At 36.7% G+C, this 23,217-nt stretch overlaps 1 protein-coding gene across 1 annotated transcript in view; it reads left to right on the forward strand.

The window, feature by feature from the left end:
• CLEC16A (C-type lectin domain family 16, member A) overlaps positions 1 to 23,217 on the forward strand; it is an 83,251-nt gene that overhangs the window by 28,773 nt on the left and 31,261 nt on the right. Inside the window, exons 13-19 of the mRNA XM_009324734.1 lie at positions 1,100 to 1,200; positions 5,466 to 5,588; positions 7,159 to 7,268; positions 7,765 to 7,809; positions 9,258 to 9,308; positions 11,526 to 11,654; positions 15,582 to 15,702. Of these exons, the coding sequence (XP_009323009.1) occupies positions 1,100 to 1,200; positions 5,466 to 5,588; positions 7,159 to 7,268; positions 7,765 to 7,809; positions 9,258 to 9,308; positions 11,526 to 11,654; positions 15,582 to 15,702 (680 nt within the window). The remainder of the gene's footprint in view (positions 1 to 1,099; positions 1,201 to 5,465; positions 5,589 to 7,158; positions 7,269 to 7,764; positions 7,810 to 9,257; positions 9,309 to 11,525; positions 11,655 to 15,581; positions 15,703 to 23,217) is intronic.

Raw genomic sequence — 23,217 nt, forward strand, 5'->3', positions numbered from 1 at the left:
AACAATGAGTTTGTAGTGGATGCTTCTTGTCTGCTAGGTCTGAAGATAGGAAAATGTATTTGTTTTTATGACTTTGGATGTTATTTCAGTGTATTTTATTTGGATGTAATTTAGGTAATGTAAGGATTTTTTTTCCTTTCACTGTTAAAAATACTTTGAGAGGTAGGAATTACCTCTTTTAAATCAAGGTTCTAAACTCTCTTCTTCTGGTGACTCTGACACTTCCTTTTTTTTTTTGGGGGGGGGGGGTCGTGTCTGTCTGGGCCACCTGTGAAAATGGATTTAATTTCTACTTGTGCTCTGAACTGATTGGATGCAAGCCAGCTTAAGGCAAGAAGCCAAGTTGCCTTGCCATCAGGCTTGTGCTAGTATCAGCTGAATGTCAGCCATATCTGATCTGTCTAATCGGCTTCTGGATTAAATTGACTTTTCTGGTCTGTTCAGCGTACAGGTGAAGGGTGAACTTGGCACTGTTGGTAGCTTCTTGTGTATATGTCGTAGGTCACACATGCTTAAACCCAGGAAAACAAAGCTCATCTGTAGTCCAAAGCTTTCTTTTTTCCATTCAAATGTTCCTTCCTTGTTTGTTTTCCTTTCCTATAACTGTTCGACTGTAAAGTTTTTGACTGATTGTTTTAGAATAACATAGCTTCCTCCAAACTTTGAAAACTGCTTTATTGTAACAGTAAAAACTTTTAACCTCTGTTTAGTACATGAGTTTTAAGGTAGTCTTTTATGCAACAGTGATAGCAGCTCCTTGAACTTACTTATGTATACACTTAAAACAAGCTGTACAATGCTTCTGCATACATACTAAATGTGCTACACACAACCCAGTAAACATGACAAACCAATTCCTGGGAAAGTATTATGTAACAAATCCCATTAAAACATCAGAATTAATACCAGAATGTAAATACAAGGCATGGCCATAATCTGAGTACTCTTTAACAGGTTAAGTTTTGTTTAATGCCTGCAAATGTGCATTACTGTAAATCTGCCTCTTCCATTAACTACATGTAGAACAAGATAGCTACTAATTTTTCTGTAGATATGGTCTTTTTCTTCTTAACCGTTATAAAACTATTCCTTTCCACAGGCCTTTTCTTGATATGGTCTATAATGCACTGGACTGTGCTGAAGATGATTACTATGCCCTCTTTGTGCTCTGTCTTCTATATGCAATGTCACACAACAAAGGTAAGTAATTTTTGCTTTTTCCAGAGGAAACTAAATGAGACACATGGTTTTAGACAGGCATGATCTGTTCATAGTTTATGTTTATGCATGTCTTAAATGGTGAGAAATTCTTTACATGGGGGAGGGAGAAATAAGTATGCTCTAAGTAAAAACAGTTGCTAAGGATCACCTTTTTAAGAACAGTTTGGTAGAAAGCTTTGTGAACATCAGGTAACTTTTCTTCCATAGGTTTCTTGGAATTGGAATAGGATTATTGTGTTTCATTTTTAATCTCCTAATTTCAGTTGAAGCCCACTATATTCAATCTACACATATATATGGGATCTAATTCTTTCCCACTTCGCATGTACTGTGTTCGCTACATGTAAGCCAAGTATAAAATGTTGTAAAACTTGTCCCCATATGTTAAAATGAAATCTTTTTATAGTTTAAACTTATAGATAATTCACAAGGCCTGAGAATCAGATGTGATTATGGAAGTCATGTATTGCCTATTTCTGTCCAGCTTTGACAGTGCTTCAGTAACTCTTTTTATACTGTGCAATTCCTCAACAGCCTTCTCATCCATTGTGCCGTAATTGATTGAAAGCTTGTTTAAGTTGTCAGTGTTCTATGCCATAATACATCTTGCAAGTCTCCCAAAGAGCCTGGACTATTTTATAAACTAGCAAAACTATGTTAAATGTGTACTTCATTATAATTCGGACAGCATGAGAATATGTAACCTTTTCTAGGGGATGATTATGGTTAGCTTTTTTGCTGTTTATCTTTGTGTGCATTTTAAATAGATTCCTTATGGAGCAATAATATAAACATACATGTAAATAATCATGTGTTTCAGGAATCGAGAGCTGAATTTAAGTTATTTTCTGCCTATGAGGATAGTTCCTATAACATACTAGTGATTTAAATGAATCAACTGCTACAGTAAACTGAGCAAAAGAGCATCAGGTGTGATGGCATGCTCAAAAGTAAGGATTCTGTTCTAGCTTCAAGCTACCTCTAATGGAAAAGTAGAGTGGAAATGAGAGTCTTGAGGGAACCAGCTAAGCTGAGCCCCTCCTGTTCTCCTCCATCCTCTTGATGGTTTTATCTTTTCCCAGGAATGAAGGAATGCTTCTCCGAGATTATAATTTGCAGACAAATTCAGGGTTTTCAGTCTCTTACGACAGGAGATAATGCAACTAATATCACCAAAGATAGCACCGCAGCCTTGCCATGCTCTAGCCCTCTCTGACTTGCATCTCTGATTTCTCACCCGCCCCTGCAACCAGTATACTTCTTGCAGAAGTCCAAGGGACTTTTGAGCATCACTGTACTAGAAAACCTTGATGTCAGAGGTGGATTCTCTCCTCTTAAAATTCATTAGTTGAAGCTGTGAATAGCCAAAATCATTAGTTGTAACTGTTGTAGCTTCAGAGAGTCCCCAGAAGTCTTTCAACATCATTGTAAAGGAGTAAGCCTGCACTCTAGGGTTGTATTTCTTAAGAATTCTTCTATTTAAGACCATAGTCCTTCAGCCCGCTGTATTTGCTTTCAGTGTAATTAGTCACTCTTCAATATCCTGTTCCCAGAAAAAGTCTGACATCCTCTCTTGTTTCAAAGATTATTTGCTTACATCTATAGCATTGCTGTAAACAGTGAGGTACGCAGCAGATGCAGCCTCTTGCTGCTTAGTTTCAGCAATCTCTGTGCAGTTTATTTTTCACCCAATATCCAGAGTTACCAAGAGAAATACAAACAGGCAGTGAAATATCTACCTTTTAAGAGACTAAAAGTATCCTGGCCCTAAAACTGGAGATACCTTTTATGCATTTAGGGGGTCAAAATCTACATTCTTTGGTGGTCACATCAGCCCTCTCTAAATGAAAAACTCTTTATGCTGTACTCATTGGCTTTCCTTGTCAACAATTTACATTGGCCTGTTGCTCTTTGGAAGCTATTTTCCTTTCTCCCCCTATCCTTGACCCTAGATCTTACGTGCTAGACAGATAATGACATCCAGTTTTGGTCTTCACTGTCTTTCACCAACCCACTCCTCTTGTGCCCTTTAATAGACTGCTTTCAGCCTTGGGGGCCACGGAATCAGTGCCTCTGTGTCTTGAAGAGCAGGGATTTTACAAGCTGCTGATTTAGTGCCCCTGTTTGATGCAAGAGCAGAATGTTCTTTGAACGCTCAGGAGCTGTACAGCTGCTCCTTTCTACATCAAATTCAATATCAGTCATGGAAGGTGCCTCAGGATTGAGCTGGAGCCAGTGTTTATATCTGAATTCAGTGTAATGCAAGAGAGATGTCTGCTTACAGACTTTGTCAAGGTATGGGTCAATGATCCTTTTCTTTTACAAAAGGGCATGAAGGTCTCTCTCCAAACATGGAGAGGCCATGTTGTTTCCCCAGTTTCAGGAAGTAATAAATCTCTAGGAGTTGTGTGTCTAGGATCTGATTATCTATTTACTGTCTATCTGACAGAGATGGTAAATGCTCTAGTGAGCACTCGCATCAGTTCAAACAAACAGGTAATGAATTGGGAATTTTAGGATGGTTTCTTGTGACTGAATGCAACACAAGCTTGTCCTCTCTACACCACAGGAAAATGAGTTGCAGTTTTCTATTTCAGTATATTGGCTGTTTCAGATATGCTTCTGATTCTCTAACTGGTCAGTTTGAATTTCACCTTCCCGCCCCCCCCATTCTGGTACTGTGGAGAAGTCTACAACAGAACACATTCAGAAAAGTCTGAATTGCCCTAGCTTATCCAAGAACTTCGGTTTCAGGCCTTGCCTCTAAGGGAGCAGCCTTCTCAGTCTCTGTCGCTAAATGTAGACACCCTATTGAGGCTTTTGATCGTGACTCCCTTCTATTTGGATACCGAGTCTGCATTTTGCACCATGTTCTTGAATGAGTTTAAAGAAAATGCGCTTGTTTTTCACGAGCAAGAAATATCTGTGTGAACAGGAAGAAAGAATCCGAAGAGGTACACATATGCAGCTAAACAAATTTGTTGCAAATTGTATCGGAGATATTTTTTTTTTAATCCCAGAAGGAGCCGTTCATATATGTTGCTAGAGCATGTACTGTATCTCAAGAATGCAGAATTCTGCATCCTTCACAGGCAGGCAACCAAATGAAAGATGCTGAATATGAATTCTTTCACTGTGATTTCAATTTGGCCACTTTGAACACCTGCCTGGTCCTGCCTCATTCCTCCCCCATGTCTTCTTAGTCTCCTTAATGGTTTTCTGCTGGTTAATGACCATGTTCTTCTGTGAGAACTTAATCTGCATATAGATATTCTCTGTGTTACTCATAAGCAGCTTTCCTTTCCAGAAGGAAAACTGTAGCTCTTTACTAAACTGTTAGATTGTTGTGAACACTAATACTCCGATTGCCCTGCTTCCTTCCTCCCCCCACCCCTTTCTTCAGTCTCATCAAGACAGAGAACATTTGTATCACTGTCATTAATCTTCAAACAGACCTTTATTAATTGTTCCAAATACGTATGCTTAGTGAAGAAATAAATCAGATATCACAAATGGCATTGTTATGTAGAGTTAACTACAAGTTCAGGGTTGGAAGAAACTATAAACCACAATATAGTCATCTTCTGTTTTATGGAGTTGTTTATTACTGTTCTTTAGAACAAGGACAGGAAGATCCTCAGCAATCCATAACTGTGTTTTATTCTTAGAAGTCTTACAGTAACCAGTCTGTTCTGAGAAATAACTTAGCTATTTTAGAGGAATAGTTGAAGAAAGATGGGTTGAGTTTCCTTACACAACAAGTCAGTGAGAATCCGAGACTTGTGTTGGGGAGGGTACTAAATAAGAGGCTACTAGTTACAAAATAAAATTCCTATTTTTTTAAAAACATATATGAACTGATCACTTACTACCAAAGCGGAATTTAAAATCAAACTTTCATCTTTTCCCCTTTAGCCTTTATGCTCTTCAGATGTAGATGCAAACAAATAGTCTGAGAATTCCAGATGCTGCAAAATGGTTTGGGTGTTACCAACCGCTTTGGGATTTGAGTGTCTTCACCCAATAGGCTCCATTTAAGGCTGAGATTTTTCAGTGATACATAAATGTGTTTAGTCTTTCTGTTGTTCCTCCTTTTCCTTGTAATAGAAATCTAAAACTAACTTGCCCAGTTTTGTATTGCTAATTACACTCTTCTGAGAAAACTGCTATGGTCTATTAAATACTTACCTCGAGGCATAGTCCTGTTTTCTAACTTAGCTTTCTTCCTTCATCCCCCACAAAAGGAATTGACCCAGTCAAGCTGGAAAGAATTCAACTTCCAGCTCAACATACTGAAGAGAGAAATTCATATAATCATGTGCTTGCAGAAGGGCTCATCAGGATAATGAATTATGCTGCACAACCAGGTATCACGTTTCCAGTATTTGTTTTCTTGCCAAGCTGAAATTTCTGAAGATTTAAAAAAAAAACAAAGAAAAGCTACCTAGCCTCTTGTCTTTGAGGGGAAAGCGTCTTTAGCATGCTCTTCGATTAACAATAAGTAGATACGGTCTGTGAAAGACAACTATCAGGTTTTCCTTGCTTGTTGAGGAACCAGAAACTATGGATTTCTATTGAATAGTTGTTTTTATACTCAGAACTGTACAGGGATCTGTTGTCTTAATTCCTACTTCCTGTGTTTTTGAATAAACAAAAATGATGAAATGTATAGTGATTTCAGCTTAATGTAGGATTTTGTCCTAAAAATATGATCTGTGGCACTTTTGATTGTAAAAGTAATTCCAGCGGAGAAGTAGTCTTGAAAACTATATGGTACTCTTTGCTTATAGCAGTCATTTGTCTCTAGAGGCAATAGCAAACTTTCCCATGATTTTTTTTTTAATCGTAGATTGTATTTTCAGTTCTGAACTGTTTTGCAGAAAAAGTGGGTTTTTTTCCTGACTTCAACTTTTTTTGTGAAATGAGGGATGTAAGGCTTAGTGACCTATTCCACAGAAACATGATTTTTGTTCAAGCCATAGCTTTTTCTCCCTGCACTTCCCCTCTTAAAACTTCAAATGAGTAGAACTGGTTTTCCTCTGAAACTGACGCACTATCAAATTCCTGATTGTCTGCAGAATAAAATCTAATGCTTGCTTGACTCGCAAGACTGATCTACAGAGTATTAGCTTGTTATGCTGATGTGCCTGTCACAGATTAAAAGCATGTTTATATATAAAGAGTTTTAAAAAAAAAGATGAGGAAATGCATTTATTTAAACAGAAGCACTTCTGGGGAGGGGTGGAAATAGTGGGGTTTTATTAAGCTTGCTAAATGCTGTGCAGAACATCTCCTTTTCTCTTCTTTTTGGAGGTACTGACCTTTGTATCTTTAGTTTCTGGCAGCATAGTGCTAACTATTGTAAAATAGTAGATGGGAGCTGGGGTCAAATGCTAAGATGTCTGTCTGTCTCTTGGGTATATTGTCTTAGTATTGATCACTGAGCTCAGACTGTACATTTCTAATACCTTTTTTACATCTGTCTGAAACTATAAGCTTGAAATCTCAATGCATTCTTTCAGTCTGACTTCTCTAGATTCTTGCATCCAGGCTGTATCTGAATCCTTTGGACTTTTTTTAAGGAAAAGCTATGCCTTATTAGTATGCTATATACAAAACTTCCTTTCATCTTGTAACTTTATCCATGCCAAACGTGATTCTTTTGTAGTTTTAGATTGATAAAGGCATTGGTTTTGGCTTGTTTTCTAATAGTATTAATCTTTATTGCCTTCTTATTGCATGGTTCTGCTTTAAATTACTCTTCCAGGTTTTTTTTTATAGCCATCAGCACTCATCCTTGTCAGATAGGGTGTGTATGATAGAGGAGCAAAGTTTGACAATTGCAGAGAAGAATAGAAACATTTAAGAACATTAGGTAATGAGAAGAGCAATACTTAAACTGCTACTATTTTATATATTGAAATTTTCTTTTCATAGATGGAAAAATCCGTTTAGCAACTTTAGAGCTCGGCTGCCTGTTGCTGAAGCAGCTTGTGTTTTCTAAAAATGGCAGCATCATAAAAGATGTTCACCTTGCTTGCCTTGAGGTAAGTATTTTCTTTCAAATTAGGAGTCACAGCATTACTTGTCTTTGAGTCTTGTAGCATAGTTGAATAAATTTGTTTCATTTTTGATTGCAATAAGCATAAATGTGAAATTTGAGCTTCTAGAACATCTTTCCATTGGTGGCTCTGTGCAGTGAACACGAAGAATCAATACCCCATGTTCTGTTCTCAGCTTTGCTGTTACCTTGCTATTTAAACTCTTAACTTCTCAAGCAGGGTTATGTTTAATTTTCTCTCGGAAATTTGTATGTCATCCATCTCAACAATGTAAAGAAAAGCGCTTTTGAAACTAACAAGCTCACATAAGCTGTATTTTCATAAGTGCAAGAACTATATTCTATCAAATTCTGGGCTGAAGGCTATGAGTGTGAGGGTATTAATAGACACCCTTCTGTATGAATTTTGGGGTTTTTTAATTGTGACTTTTGAGTAAATGGTGTATTTACTCCCTGAAACACAGTTATTTTATCTTTTCTAGGGTGCAAGGGAAGAAAGTGTTCATCTCCTCCGTCGTTTCTATAAGGTATATATGCAAAATGCTGTAAGAAAAAAATCCTTTACATAACGTAGAATTAGAAGCAAGTCTGCAGCCCAGTCTCTATGTAGTGCCCAAGGCAGCACTTCTTCGAAGGTGGGAACTCCATATTTGTGATAAAGAAGGAAGTGTTTTGTTGCAGGATTCCTCTCCTTTCCTGCCCTTCCTATACCACACTGACATATGTCACAAAAAGGCTGTTAGAAGTCTCACAGGGTTTGTACTGGAGGTCAAGTTAGCAGTCGTGCTTTTGTTGCAGCTGCGATGTGTTTCATGGAACAAAGCCATACTAGTAGAAGGTTTGTGGGATTTTATCATTGACACTAATATGGAATGTGTTTCTTCTTGGCATTAGTTTTTATTTGTGTCTTATCTGAAATGATGATCTAAAATTTTACTTAATCTTTTTTTCTTATTGGAGATCTCTGCAGCTTTTTGCTTTTTTTTTGTGTTGTAAACAATGACAGAAATAAATTTTTAGCCCTAGGCGTTAACTTCTGTATAAGGAGCAGTAAATCCATGAGAGATTTCAAGTGTTTAAAATCTCTTCCTATTTTTGTTAGAATTCTCTTGAAGAATGTTTTCTCAAATGTGGCTTACAGAAAATAAGTAACTTGTGGTGGGTTGGCCTTGGCTGGCTGCCAGATGTTCACCCAGCCACTCTCTTACTCCCTCTCCTCAACAGGATGGAGGGAAAACCTAAGATGAAAAAATCTTGTGTTCGAGGTAAAGACAGGGAGATCACTTACCAATTACAGTCATGGGCAAAACAGACCCAACTTGGCGAAAATTAATTTATTGCCAGTTAAAATAAATCTAGATAGTGAGAAACAAAGACAAATTAAAACAACACCTTCCCCCACCGCCCCCTTTTCCCAGGCTCAACTTCTCTCCTTCATTCCTGACTCTTCTACCTTCTACCCCTGCTGAGTGGTGCAGGGGAGATGGGAAATAGGGGTTTGGGGTGAGTCCATAACAGTTGATCTCTGCTGCTGCTTCATCCTCACGCTTTTCCCCTGCCCCAGTGTGGGTCCTCTCCTCCGTGGGCTGCAGTCCTTCAGGAAAAAAAATCTCCTTCAGTGTGGGTCCTCCACAGACTGCAGCTCCTTCAGGGCATATCCACCTGCTCCAGTGCCGCAGTGTGGATATCTGCTCCACCATGGTCCTCTCCATGGGCTGCAGAGGAATCTCCCTTTCTTAAATGTGTTTTCCCAGAGGTGCCGTAAGTGTCGCTGAAGGGCTCAACTGTGTCCTGCAGTGGGGCTCTTCGAAGTGGCTGGGATTTGCTACCCCCCCAGCCTCTCCTTGAAGAGGCCCCTGTAGCCCCCCTGCCAGGGACTGGACAGGAAAATCCAGTACATAATTAAACAAAAACAAGCAAGCATGGCTGCGTAGCCCTAAGGATTCATGATATGTTCATATCCCTTTTTTGAAAGGGAGAAGAAATTTTTCTGGATATGTTTGAAGATGAATACCGGAGTATGACAGTAAGTGACACCCCTTCCACCCTGCCAAATCCTCAAACCCAGATACAACACAGGAGCAAGAACAAGTACTTATTGATAACTACTGAGTATGCTGGTATCTTTATTTCTGGGAGTAGAATAACAAAATGTGGGTGGGCTTTTTTTCCTCTCTGAGGAGTTGTGTCTACACTTACATAAATCGTTTATGTGAAATTTCACAGCTCTTTATTAAATAAAAACCTATTACTTTCTGAAAGTGAATATACAAAAATTACTTTATCCTGGGAAATGAGACATTGGATTAATTTTTTTTTCTAGTTACTAAACAATGTGAAAATCTTCCCATATCTTTCTGAAGCCCAGCAAGGTTTCAGTTTTGAGTGGTGCTACTTACCAGTAGAGAACAGAGTTCTAGGGAGCAAATATCGGGGCCTTTGTCTCGTCTAGGAGAGGTACTGTCTACACTCCAGTACCAGCTGTGAAAGTTTTAACAGATTACTAAGATTAATCGCAGCCGGTTCATATTGAACCAGTAAACATGTTTTAAAACTAATCATCTGTTTCAATTCAATAGAATTCGGATAAAAGTACAGTGGTACAGGATTTAATGAGCAGCCACTAGCTGTCTTTTTGAAAAAGCACAATCTACAGTTTGTGTCGCAATAAGTCTTTTAATATGGGAAGCATCTTGCACGTATCTTACCAGCCTAAATAATAGAAGTATTTAGTGAAACATTTAATTTTCTAGCAGTTAAGTATTACTGTACTTTTAGTTTGAGAAGTGGCACCGATACTAGCATCATTTTTATGTTGCAAGTTCAGTATACGTGTAGGTTTTTCTGTTGTATCTCTGAGACTGCATTTTTTTTATTTACCATAAAAGACAGAACTACACCCTGGAACTTGAACTTTGTTATCATTAAACCATATTTATTCGCCTAGCTAGCAAATTACTTGCTGGGCAGGCTGATTTAAGTGCTACGTAACACTGATGTTGTCTTGTCAGATGAGTTGTGTAAGTAACATGGTATAGAGCTTCTACGAAGGCCGAAGTATACTTGCTCTGTCTGAATGACAAAAAAAGGAAAAAGTTGTGTCTTCATGAACAATAGATGAGAACAAGTTCAGAGGAGCAAATAAATTGAACAATGTAGTTCTTGGTATTTTTGCTCTCAGCAATGTTTCCTTTTTTTAACATTCTTCTCTTTTATGATGTAAAATGCTGTTTAAACCAGTGTACACTCATGTGAATTGCATCTGAAGTAGTTATTTACTTGTTAGAAATTTTAGTTGTGTTCTCATTTGTTCTTATTGTCTATGTAGATTTCTGTATCTTTCTACACATTAATTGAATTTGTTAATCCAGTGTTTTAGTCACTGAAGATGAATTGTTCTGAGATCAGAAAAATTGGCTAAAGACTATTTTTGAGTTTGTATGTGTGCAAGGCAGCAGTTCAAGACTGCACTATGAAAATTCTGGACCTTGTTTCAGTCTGCTTCTTTTATGGTATCTGACCATGGCAAAGTGGCCAGGAATGCTTCCAGTTACAGCTGACTATCTTGGAATGCCCACGTGACTGCATTTTTCTTCTATGCAGAATATCGTACAAGCTGTGGGAAGGGCTTTTATATGTCTTAGGCATTCCAGCTGGCTTTCTGGCAAAAAGAAGCTCATGTCTCCAGGGCGTGTGTATATAACAGAACTTGGATGAAATTTCCCAAAGGTACAGAAGGATAGATATTTCAGACATTATTTATTCATGACAATAAGCAACCATGTAAGGGAGAGACTCTGTTAGTGGCAAGATTGAAGGGAATTGTCTAGTGTGAAAGTTACTGTGTTATTAGAGACTAGAGAGTTCTTTTTGGAGAGAAAAAGATATGGGAAACTTTTTCTTGTGATTGAAGTAATTACAAATTTGAGTCAAAACGTAAAATCAAACCTGACAGGCTTTGGGTTTTGGTACTCATGAAATAGCTTTTCTTCTGTAATCTTTCAGAGTTTTTTCCCGTGTTTTTTTCAGTATGGAAACTTCAACAGTGTGTTAGGGAACAATGAGCAAATATAAAATAGAGATTGCACGTAGGGAGCTTAAAATAAGATGGATGGTATCAAAAATTCTCACAAATCTAACAATTCCTTTCTCTTAAAATATGAAACCATGAGTTGTATTTGAAAGTAAAGAATGCAAATGCTTATTGTTCTGTATAGTAATCAATGTTAAAATATTTTTATAGATTAAACCCATGAATGTAGAATACTTGATGATGGATGCCTCAATCTTGTTGCCTCCAACGGGGACACCACTCACTGGTATTGATTTTGTGAAAAGATTGCCTTGTGGAGATGTGGAAAGAACACGAAGAGTGAGTAAGACTATTTTTCTTATATTTGTTCATGACAGAATGATGCCAAAGGCTTTGAACAATTCTAGAAATAGAAACTTTTTGCTTGAAAGCTGCCTGATTGGAAGCTTAATCCATAAAATCATAAAGACTTGATGAAGACAGACCCGTGTGTGGAGTATATAATATTTACCTGTCCAGTGGAGAAACTTTTTCTCTACAATTTCTTGTGTCTAGTCAATTCAATATGTTCTTGCACTGGGGTTTTAATTTTTTTTAGACCATGGAGACATCTACATAAAAAGGCATTTTGATGATACTCACTAATATATATTGTCAGTTTCCTTTTGTGATCTGATATCTCGATCTATCTTTCCTTATATTCCCATAGTAAGAATCTCCACTGGAAGGCTGGCTGGTTTCATATTGCTTGTGTTTCTAGACGTAGCAGAAAATATAATTCTACTCAGGAGTGTTAATCTCGCTGAAGTAATTCATGATAGAGATCTTATGAGTGAGGAGAAAAATAGCAAAATATATATTTTTATGACTGATACAATCTGTAGAGGTGATACTGTCCTGAATAACATCATCATTATCAGCATTCTTGGGATAATCAGTTCTTGGCCCTTATCTGGCAGTGTCCTATAAGCCTTGCAGTGCCAGTAAGTCTTAAAGATATATTACTGCACGACATTATTATTTGAAAAGTGCTGTTCTTTGGGTAGCTTTGCCTTTATGTAAGTGTATATGTAAGTATATTCAAGTACTCTTGAAGAAAAAACATATTTCCAGGAATCTTCTGAAAAGTTTTGTTTTCATTACTTATTATAAGCCACACAACTTTTGTTATCACAGCAAGTTAAGTTTGATAAAGTACAGTGAATTATCTTGAAAAGTATTGTTCTTAGAAAGGAAAAATGTGGCCTAGAATTCTCTGAGGCATTTAACAGAATGATACTTAGAAATGCACATTAATGGAAACTGACTGCTCTATGGTTTTTCATGTGCTAACTAAGGAATAGTTTAACTTCTGTTGGTGGAAATTCAAAAATCAATACATATATTCCTGTAAACTCTTTGGGATGGAAGGGTCTTTCTTATTAGCAAGAACTCCCAGAATGCTTCCTTGTTGGTCCTCCTTCTCCTGATAGCATTGCTCTAGAAGTTTTAGAATTTCTATGCTACTTTTTTCCTAGGCTACCTCTCTTAGGCTGAATTGCCATAATGATATGCTGAACTTCAGGTGTATCTTGTGACATTGCTGCTGCCACGTAGCCTGCTGGAGGTCCTTTTTGCTGACAGTTTCAAATGGATAGTGATTCAATTCTGAGCATCGCATGGCATGATTCTAAAAAAGTTCTCAAGTTTTATTTCACTAGCAAGTAAAGAAGTCCCATACTTTGATTATATCTTGAGTTCTTAGCTGTTGGAGATCAGATCTTTTTAGGCTCTCACTTCTTCTTTTGCTATAGAAAGTCCCTCTCAGTGGCAATTCTTTTCCTTTTAACAACTGTAGGAGGAACTCTCAGAAACCAGGTATCTTTCGAGTTATCAAAGGCACATCTCCAAAATCCAGACAGCCAACCCCTCTGACTTAAAACATTAAAACGACCAGAAGTTGTTAGGCTGCTTTCTGAAATCAGCTACTACTGCTTGATCAAGCCTTCTGCTGAGAATCAGATGCTCCTTTGAATTGTTGGTAGTCCAGTTACTGCTTGTTTGTTGCATCTCTTCCTTCTGATTTCTATAGTCCTAAAAATGGTACTGCTTACCAGACACATAGAATAATGCAAACTCATTTACGTGCTTATTTGGGGAGTAATGAACAGTATGGGTCTTGAACTCTGCACCTTGGAGTACATAGCAAGCAAAGACTTTGAGAGAAGGTTTTGAACTACCTGTGAGAATGCTATTTCATGGGAATGTAATAACATACTGGTAGGTTTCCCTGCAAACTGTTATTTCTTTGCACATGGTATGTGTATATAAATGAAGGAGTCAGCGCAAAGTATACCTCATCATAATGCGTAGTTCTTTAATTTAGATAGCAATTCATATTTGTTCCTACTTAACCAAGAAAACAGAAGTCAGCTGAAAAAAATTCTAGGCCACTGAACTGCTCTGCTGTTTCACTGAGATCTAATAAAATGTTATAGGAAGTCACAAATCACATGCTTTTGGGTTTATATTGATATTGCTAGCAAACTGAGGGCTATCAGTATTGTAGGAAGCACAGTGTAGTTCCCTTTTCATCTGATGTTCTTGATTATTTTTGCTTTCCTTGCAAAGGCTGAAGTTCTAATTTTCTTTCCTACTCCTGTAGGTTATTCTGCGGTAAATGTGACTACATGTTTGGAGATGAGTGGCATTAGTTTTATAGGGAATGTATGGAAGGAAAATTAGGGGAAAATAAGTGAAAGCAGGCCGAGTGATGGCTGCCTTCTGAAATAAAAAAAAAAAAAGAAACCCGTTGGATTTGACTTTTGGGTTACCAAAAATGCAAGGATGTTGCTGTTCTTGATTGAATTTGGAAACTTTTAAACCCAATACCATGAATTCTTCTTGAAGCATCTGTTAAACTGCTTTAAAGTAATCCTATTTCATTTCAGAAAATCTAGAATACGTTAGAATGCAATCTGCCTAAATGGGAGACATCATCTCCCATTATAAAGTGACTCTGCTCTTATTCATAAGGTAGTGTTAATATCATATTTTTGTTAGATATCCTTGACATTCTTTGCTCCGAATAATCATATTGCCCTATTAGATTTCAGCAGCGTACCAAATTCATCTGTTCTGGTGTCAATTCATGAAAGAGCCAGATACGACTTCCCTCTCTTCATCCCTGTTCTGCCAGCAGTTTCTGAAAGCACCACCAGTATGATAGCTGACCAAGCACTCACATTTCTGGTTCACAGGAGCCACAGTTCTGTTGATTTTAAAAATAGAGGGGAGAAGGGGTTTGCCTTAAAGCAGTTTAGATTTGTTTTTCCTAATACTTCCTGCAATCTGGGAGTTCCTGGGCACTGCAGCTGTTCCATGAATTTGATGCTTTTACTGTAAGGCAGCAGTTAATATACAGTATGCCACAGAATTACTACGTAGGAAACTGTTTTAAAAAAAAAAAAAACACCAGAAGTAATAAAAAATGATTTTTTTTATTTGCTGTACAGTTCTTGTAGTGGAAGAGGATTATAAATGGTGCCTTTCAAAATGTGGCTAATAAAAGGATGATTGTTCTTTGGTACTTTATTTAGTCTTTGCATACCATATGTCATTAATTTCTAAATCAAAACAAGAATATTAATTTCACAGAGCAGCTGTTGAAAGTTCCTTGGGACTGGTGCAGCTTTCAGAATGCTTTGCCCTGATGTAGACCTTCTGAGAATATAGATTAAGTTTTCCAAGAATGCTGTATTTGCACGTGGTTAATTTTGATGAACACAGCAAACTAAAACTCAGGAGTCTCCACTGTTCTCTCTCAAACTCATAGACATCTTAGCTAGATTCAGCCAGAAAAGTTAAGTTCAAAACCTGAGAGTCTCTGAAGGTTGGTTGTGTAGTTGTCTGTAGTGTACAGGTATTGTAAATACAGTCAGTCTTAAAAAAAATGATTTAAAAAAACCCAAATAATCCAAGATTGTTGTTTTTGCTTAAACAGCTCCTGTAATAGTTTGCCTGTCAGTCACAGTCTATGTAAGTGTGCCAGTGGGATAAAAGCTCTGCTGCTTCTATTTCATTGAAAATAAATAGCATGTTTCAACTCCTTTATATCCTTTTCTAATTAACTTTGAAATTACATTCTACTTTCTCAATTTAAAAAGTAGACTTATTGCATGACAACAAACTCAGGGGTTGTGAAAGCAAGTATGTGTTTGTAAGATTGTTAAAATATGTAGTACTGAGCACAGCAATATTTTAACATTCTTTTTTTAATTTCTCAAGGCAATCAGAGTTTTCTTTATGCTCCGTTCGCTGTCACTGCACTTGCGAGATGAGCCAGAAACTCAGTTACCACTCACAAGGGAGGAAGATCTGATAAAGACAGATGATGTTCTTGACTTGAGTAAGTAGTCCCTCAATTTCCTAAACAGTCTGAGACATGGAAAAATTGCTCGCTTTTTTTTTTAAGGTAAAACCCCCAAATAGTTATCTTGTCTGTGTAATTGACTACGAAGGATGATTGTATTAAGTTTGTCTTCTACTGGATTTGAAACACTTCTTGTATCTTTTTTTTTTTTCTTAAAAGAGACTGTTAATAAATATTCCCAGGGTTTAAATATTAACACATAAAGGATTCACAGTCCATCTGGTTTCCTGGTATGTTAGTTTTCTAAATGAACTGATCCCTAGGAGGATTTTCTTCTATTCTGCTTTCACCTATTCAAAATGCACTTAAACCACTCATGAACTTTGAGAGACTGGAGGTAACTACTCCAACAGCTACACTGTGCTGTTTTATTGATATGGGGGTTTGGTCATCATCATGTGTCCCCCTGCCCTGGAGGTTTTCTTTATTTCACATCTCTTCTGTCATTTTGAAGTTGGCTTATGGAAGCTTTTACTCCCATAGTTGAACAGGATGCTGATTCCCAAGGGGAATCAGTCTGTAATGTCCAGAATGACCTTGTGATACTAAGTAGTACTTATTATGAAGTAAAGGCAAAGTACCTTCTTTCTGCAGTATTATAGAATACTGCTGCACTCTCCATACTGAAGAAACAAAAAAGTTTGAAGTAGTAGAGTCATGAAGCATGCTATTTGTCTGCAAATTCAATATACCTGTATTCATTTAACATCAAAATATACATCTCTAGATGACGTTGTGTTACTAAACAGTACAACTTCTAGAGTAACTCTGGCCTAAATCATAAAGCTGTAGTTTTACTGTCTCTGGCACTGACATTGTTTAAGAAACAGTAACTTGTCATGTTTCAAGTTAATCTTACTATAATGTGAGACATTTGCTTTTTGTTTAAAGGTTTAAAATATGTAGAGAAGTGTGCTTTTAGGCTAGAATTGAAAAGAAAGTATATGATAATATCAATATTATTAATTCCATTTCTTGTAATAAAGACCTAGAAGAATTTGACATATTGGTGTTAGCTGATAAGTGGTTAGCTTTTGTTCAGGCAGTTGTCTTTTTAAGAACTTGTAGGTACCATTCGTAGCTTTAGAGGGCATGTGATTGCTAAAATGGAGCGTGTGTATTTGCTAGGGTTTTAATTTTTGAAGGTTTTTTCTTATAGAAGAAGGAAAAAATGCTTGATGTTTCAGACATTAATTTTTTTTATTCTCTATGTTTAAGTGCTTGTTGATCTTACTCCGACTAAAAAAACCAGTTGTCCTAGTAGATGTTGTGGGACTATGTCCAGTATCTCAGAGACCTTTTTGTGCATCAAGTCCATCAAGAATATTAATTATGTGAGTGAAAGGAAAACACTGAAATCAAGTGAGCTAAGCAAAAGTGTTGTAGCTTAATGGATGAAATCCAGATTAAACCTTAAACAAATAAATTATATTTCAAAATTACCATTAAAAATTTATTAAATTTAATTTTTAGAAAACATGTCTGCAATACTGAAAATGTCAGAGGACACTCCCTCTGGCATAAAGTCCAAGCCATGCAGGTTAAAGCAGTGAATGGTTTTGAGAATAAACTCATTTATCTGTAAATGTGGAAAGAATGCTATCAAAGCAGTTAACTGAACTTGTAAAAATGTACATGCTGTAGGATATGGACAGGCTTTTACTAAGTAAATGTAAGCATTAGGCTACAATAGATGAGAAGGTATCAAGATATCAGTGCAGTGTTTGCATTTTTGGTAGCTACATGGCCGATGGTGTGGAAGACTGACAGCTGAGTCATCGCAATTCCCATTTGTTGAATTTCTGTATTATTTAAAAGACTTAAGAAGATGTACAGGGAAAATACTTCTTAAAATGTGTTCTTCAATAGTTGTATTCTGTTCTCTTCCTGCTGGTACTGTTTGGCTTGGTGAATTAAGCAGAATGAGCTTAATGTAAACTCATCACTTTTGGTCTTTCCCAAAAAGCTTTCCCAAAGAGAATGAACAGCACAAGATGTTGTTAATTACATTATGCAATTACTAGTTGTCAGGTAACAAATGATGTCCAGAATTTAGTTACTGTTGACTTGCTAAAGGATTAGTAATATAGAAATAACTCAGTTTCCTGTTTCAAATGAGTTAGGTATTTATTGTAATGTTGGCTCTTTTTCAGAGGGTGAGATGAAATAATGAATCAGCTTCTACTGAAAAAAAAGTTTTTTTCTTAAACTAACTGGAAATGTGATTATGAAGTAGTTGTTAGGTTTTTTTAAGAACATACTGAACAAAAAGTAGATCTGATTGAAATACTGTTTCCAAATGTCATTTGTTCCTCTTCCCCACCCCCCAAAATAAAGAAAAAGAACACCTTTTGTCCTTGTTTATCTGTTAGTCTAGAGAAATGCTGATTGCTCTCATTCTAAAATCTAGTGGACTGCACCGCGGGTATTGTGCCGTTCATTGCAGGCGTCTTTTTATTTATGACTTTTCATTTAAGGCAGTTGCTTTTACACAGAATACAAGGTATCCTTTTCTTGGAACATGTCGTTTAGACCATAGATTATTAATACTTCACTCTGTTATGTATAATTGTTTGTAATTTTTATTACATGCCCATTATGCCAGATTAATTGCTAAAGTAGTGGTCCACGCTCTGTATATTTAATGGTGGCCAAGGTTGTTTCCTTCTTCCAGTGTGGGATGCTGGATATAAATGGTTAAAAGGGTCTATATATAGAAAGGATGTAAAAAAAAAGGGGGGGGGGGGGGGGAACCCAAACAACAAACTATTAGCCTGAAAATTAATTTGCTTCAATTTGAATAAAGTGTTCTAAAATGTGAAGATGTAATGCCTACTATAAAAAGTTTTTTTTTAAGAAGTTGTATTAAATTTAAAATTGTACTGTTGATTTAGAACATCACCCTTTTAGATTTAAACTCATTTGCTGCTTTAAGGCATATTATAGTTCTTAACTGTACAGTCATTAACTTAAAATATAAACTTATACTGACCAATATGAACTAAGGCCACAGTGGTACTGAGCTGCTTGTCACGTGGTATTTGTATGCATGTGCATGAAGCTATTATTTGTTAGTATGTATATACATACATTCATATGTGTTTGCACACGTGCATATGTAAGTAGAGAAGAAAAATAGGTTCCATTGCCCTACTCATGGAACCTATGTGCTGTTGCTCTAGAGATCCTTACATGAGAAGAAACCCTTATATGAGTCTTTTCTTTTTCTATAACTTACCTGATAACTCACATCTTAATTTTCAGAAGACTTTATCCTTTCCACTACAATAAGCATAAACTCAAGCTTAAAATAAAAAATTAAAGTTAAAAAACCTATTTTTTTGAGATAGGAAGATTAGAATTCTCCTTTGAGTCAGCATTAAGATGTTTGAGAAGGTAAATGGTGGTATTTCAAATAAAGAACAACATTGGGATTGACTGAATACTTACTTACCTTTGATTCATTTAAAGGACTGGAGTGTTACGCCTTTCGCCGGAACGGAGGGAAGACACAGTCACTCAATATGAGTGATTAGCATACTTCGTTTATTAGAATACAATCATTAGACTTTATAGGCTTACTTCTTACATATTTATTATTATAGGCTGGGTTAGTATAACTAGTTCTAAGAAAAGGCGGGATATTTTAATTACTTCTAAGAATCCATTATCATAGGGTCCCTCCTCCTGGCGCACGCGTACTGCCGTCTGGTGGTCGTCTATTGGGGTCTTTTGGAGGAAGATTCACAGTCTTCCTCACCGGGTACCTTCACCTTTGGCCCAGAATTTTGAGTTGGCAGAGCTTCAGACTGCGAGGTCGGTTTCAACCAGATGGTCTAACAATAGGGTTACAGTGTCTTTGCCAAACATTCTACTATACTTGCAACAGTATCTATGCTATCAGAGTTATTAGCTACAATAGTCTTGTCTTTCATTGGCTATTACACCAGCTGTGTGCGGTAATAAAAAAAAACTTAACATTTCAATGTTTCCACACTGGAGGTGCTTTTTCTTTGAGTGACTACTTACCTGTGCTTTTCCGCTTTCTTAATGGAAGGCAGGAGAGATGCCTGCATGACCATAGTACATCCCAGGAGAGAACTGAAATAGTTTCATATGAATTAACCTATTTTATTTTATTCCTAAAGTATTGCCTGATAGTCCTCCCAACACCTTTGCTAAGTTGTGCTTTCCCAGTGCTCTTTTTTAGAAGAGCTCATGGATTTCTAGCTAGTGATTTCTAGCTTGTTTTTTTAATCTGCAGACTATTCTACAGTGAATATGTGGAATTCTTAACAGGTGATGTAGTTAAGATCACCTTTCCAGTGTGATCCAGGAAAGGATTCAAGAAGTCTCACAACTGCAGTATAAAAGCAGAAGGACTCAAAAGTGTGGAATAGTGCTTAGAAATCATCTTGTAGATAAGAATCTGCCAGACTATACTCACTTTAATTTTTTTGTAATACAATTTGAATTAAGCATATTGTTGTATGCTGGTAGCTCTTTGATTACAAAACCAGGAACTCACTGACAATAGCAATTACGATTTATTACACACTTACAGTATGGGACAGCAGATCCACCCTTCTTTGGAGGAGAAAACCAAATTCTCATTAGTGTAGACTTAAGCAACTGAGTTTATCTTTACGGAAGAAACCTCTCTAAGCTGCTTCTCCCAGAAGGGGACATGTCACTCAAAACTAGATAATGTGTTATGTATCCGTGCTGCTCATTGTGTGTTACTGTTACTGGAACATTTGAAAAGAGCATTTTTTTTTCCTACAGATAATCTATTTTAGAAATTTAGTGGTCAGCTTGAGCTGATTTTTATTTAAATTAAAATTTTTTAATTAAAAATTAAGATCACTACTTTATCAACCAGATGTTAGCTACCAAACCAGTTTTCAGTATGACATAAATCAGAAGACAGAAGGATCGATATAGGACTTTCAAAATGTCTGAATGGACAAATGTATGTGTATGTGTTTATATTCTGTGGACAGATGGGAAACTGTTATAGATTACATCAGAGTTAAACCTGAACCTTTTGCAGAGATGTTTTGGTAGCTCCAGGTACACTCCTGAGACACTGTTTAGTGAACACCTAGTACAGATACTAGACTTTATAAACAGTATGAATTGTAGTAAGAAGCGTTACACACTTGAAGAGTATTACAGTAGTATCTATTCCTTATGTGTGCTGTTGTTACATATTTAAATTTGAATACCGAGAATCCACATAATGATGGCAGTTCTGTGCCTTAGTGTATTCACTGCTTTCTGATATTTTCACAGAAGGTTTTAGTCTTTATTTTGGGACCACAATATGTAATTACAGCCACAGATTTTTTTCAAAGCATTACTCTTTCCATATACTCCAGCATTTATTAGTAAACAAAAAATTTTCTACAACTGGCAGAGTTACAGAAGTTCAGTTAAACATATCGCTTACCCTGCTATTGGTGAAAACAGCCTGTATCTGAAGAGTCCAGGATCTCAAAATTTTGAACAGAGTTCTAGCCTATTTCCAAAAACTGAAATAAACTGAAAAAAGTGGTAAAAAGCCCTTTCTGTTGAGTTTTCTCATATCCTGTCTTTGAGTTAGAATCTGTCTTGAACAATCAGTGGTGCCTGATGTGGAGTTTCATATGGTGGTTTCAAAAGACTTCTTTCCTGGTTAGCTAGAAAGGCATAGACTTATTTCACCTTCAAATCAAGTTGACAGGTGTTAGACCTGTTCCAAAGAAGTGGCACTGGTATCTGTGTCTGCAAAATATGATCATGTTTCAAGTGTTTCTTTGGGAGGAGCTTTTCTTGTCAGTAAATTGCTACAATAATACTGTGTAGCACGGATACAGATACTTGGAGCTGATCCTCACAGCAAATAGATACTATTTGGTTTTAACAAGTCATTTGCTGAGTATCCATGATTATGGGGTTGGTGTTAGCTGTTTTTTCCCTGTTTTGTTCTGTTGTTTTGGGATTTTTTTAATCTTTTCCTTGGGACATTTACCTTTTTCCTTCCATTGCTTCTTCCCATCTACAACACTGCATACTCTTTGTTCAAAGTCATGAGAGTTGTTTTGTGATTTTTATTTTTACTTTTAATGTTAACATTTTTTAAGGCTACCAGCAAATACTCTACAGTCACGGGGGCCTTTGAAGTTCTCCATTTACATGTGCATCAGTTTATGTATTTTGGTTGGTAACACTTTCTAAACTGCTTATTACTGCTATTGTTACTTAAACCATGTGACTTGAGGTAATACAGTGATGAAGTTCTAGTGTATGTGGTAGTATAAAGACATAGTTTCCAGTTCAAGTCTTTTCATTGCCTGAGAGAGAGACAAGAGAATACCAGCATTTCAGCAGAAACCATATGGGATACATGCTGCTGCATAGGTGCCATATCTTGGGAGGAGACTTAGGAGCTGGCAAAACGTGACCCAAAAAATTATAATTGTGTGCCTTTTTTTAATTATCACTTTGGAGATATTTTTGATCTAACAAATTTTCCTCGATCTATACTATTACAATGCTTTTTAAATTTTTCTGAACATTGAGATGCCTCCAGTGGTTATGCTCATTCGTATACATATAGTATCAAGAAGGAGCAGAGGTTAACAAGATGCAGTAATTATTTCAGCTACTGTTTTGATTTTGAAAAACCCTGCAAAACTCACCTTATCAAAATGGGCTTTTTTTTTTTGCCTGAATGCACTGCTTATGTTTTATGGGAGCTTGATGACAAAGGTTAGTTTCTTGTAGAGAAGCATTTTAATGTTTTGATGCGCATATGTTCATTGTAAATCTTTAAATGTAATTGCAAGGTTGTCAGCACTATATATGACTGTACGTTTAGAAATGAGTCAGGTGTTCCACAGAAGGTTCATCCGATATTGCTGGGTATGCTGCCACCAGAATAATATATGCTGTTACTTTTCAGAATTGTTTTTTACTGTAAATAGTTTTGAAGCACTCACATATTATGTGATAACTGCCAGCCTTAGACTGCATGTGAGTTTGTAGGTGTCTCATGTAGGTGGCTTCTTTAATGTTATTGAGCAGCTCACTGTGTGAAGTTCACTGGCAGCTCAAGTTAACAGCCTTGGAGCTTGGTTTTAGGGTGCTGATTCTGTTAGTGACACTGTTGTAAATGCCATGGCCAAGAGGTAAATGATGATACATTTAAAGCTGTTATTTCTTTACTAAAACTGAAAAAAGTAACATTATAGTTAAGTCGCCTTGTTCACTCTGTCTCTACCAAATATACAGGCTTCATCATGGCCATCATAGTCAACATTTTTTTAATAAGATTTGAGGAAAATTATCAAAGAATAATTGAGGTTGGAAGGAACCTCAGCAGATAGAATCATAGAATAGTTTGGGTTGGAAGGGACCTCTAAAGGTCATCTAGTCCACCCCCCCTGCCGTGGGCAGGGACATCTTCAACTAGATCAGGTTGCTCAGAGCCCTGTCCAACCTGACCTG

Source organism: Pygoscelis adeliae, unplaced genomic scaffold (assembly GCF_000699105.1).
Source record: "Pygoscelis adeliae isolate BGI_AS28 unplaced genomic scaffold, ASM69910v1 Scaffold85, whole genome shotgun sequence".
Lineage (NCBI taxonomy): Eukaryota > Metazoa > Chordata > Aves > Sphenisciformes > Spheniscidae > Pygoscelis > Pygoscelis adeliae.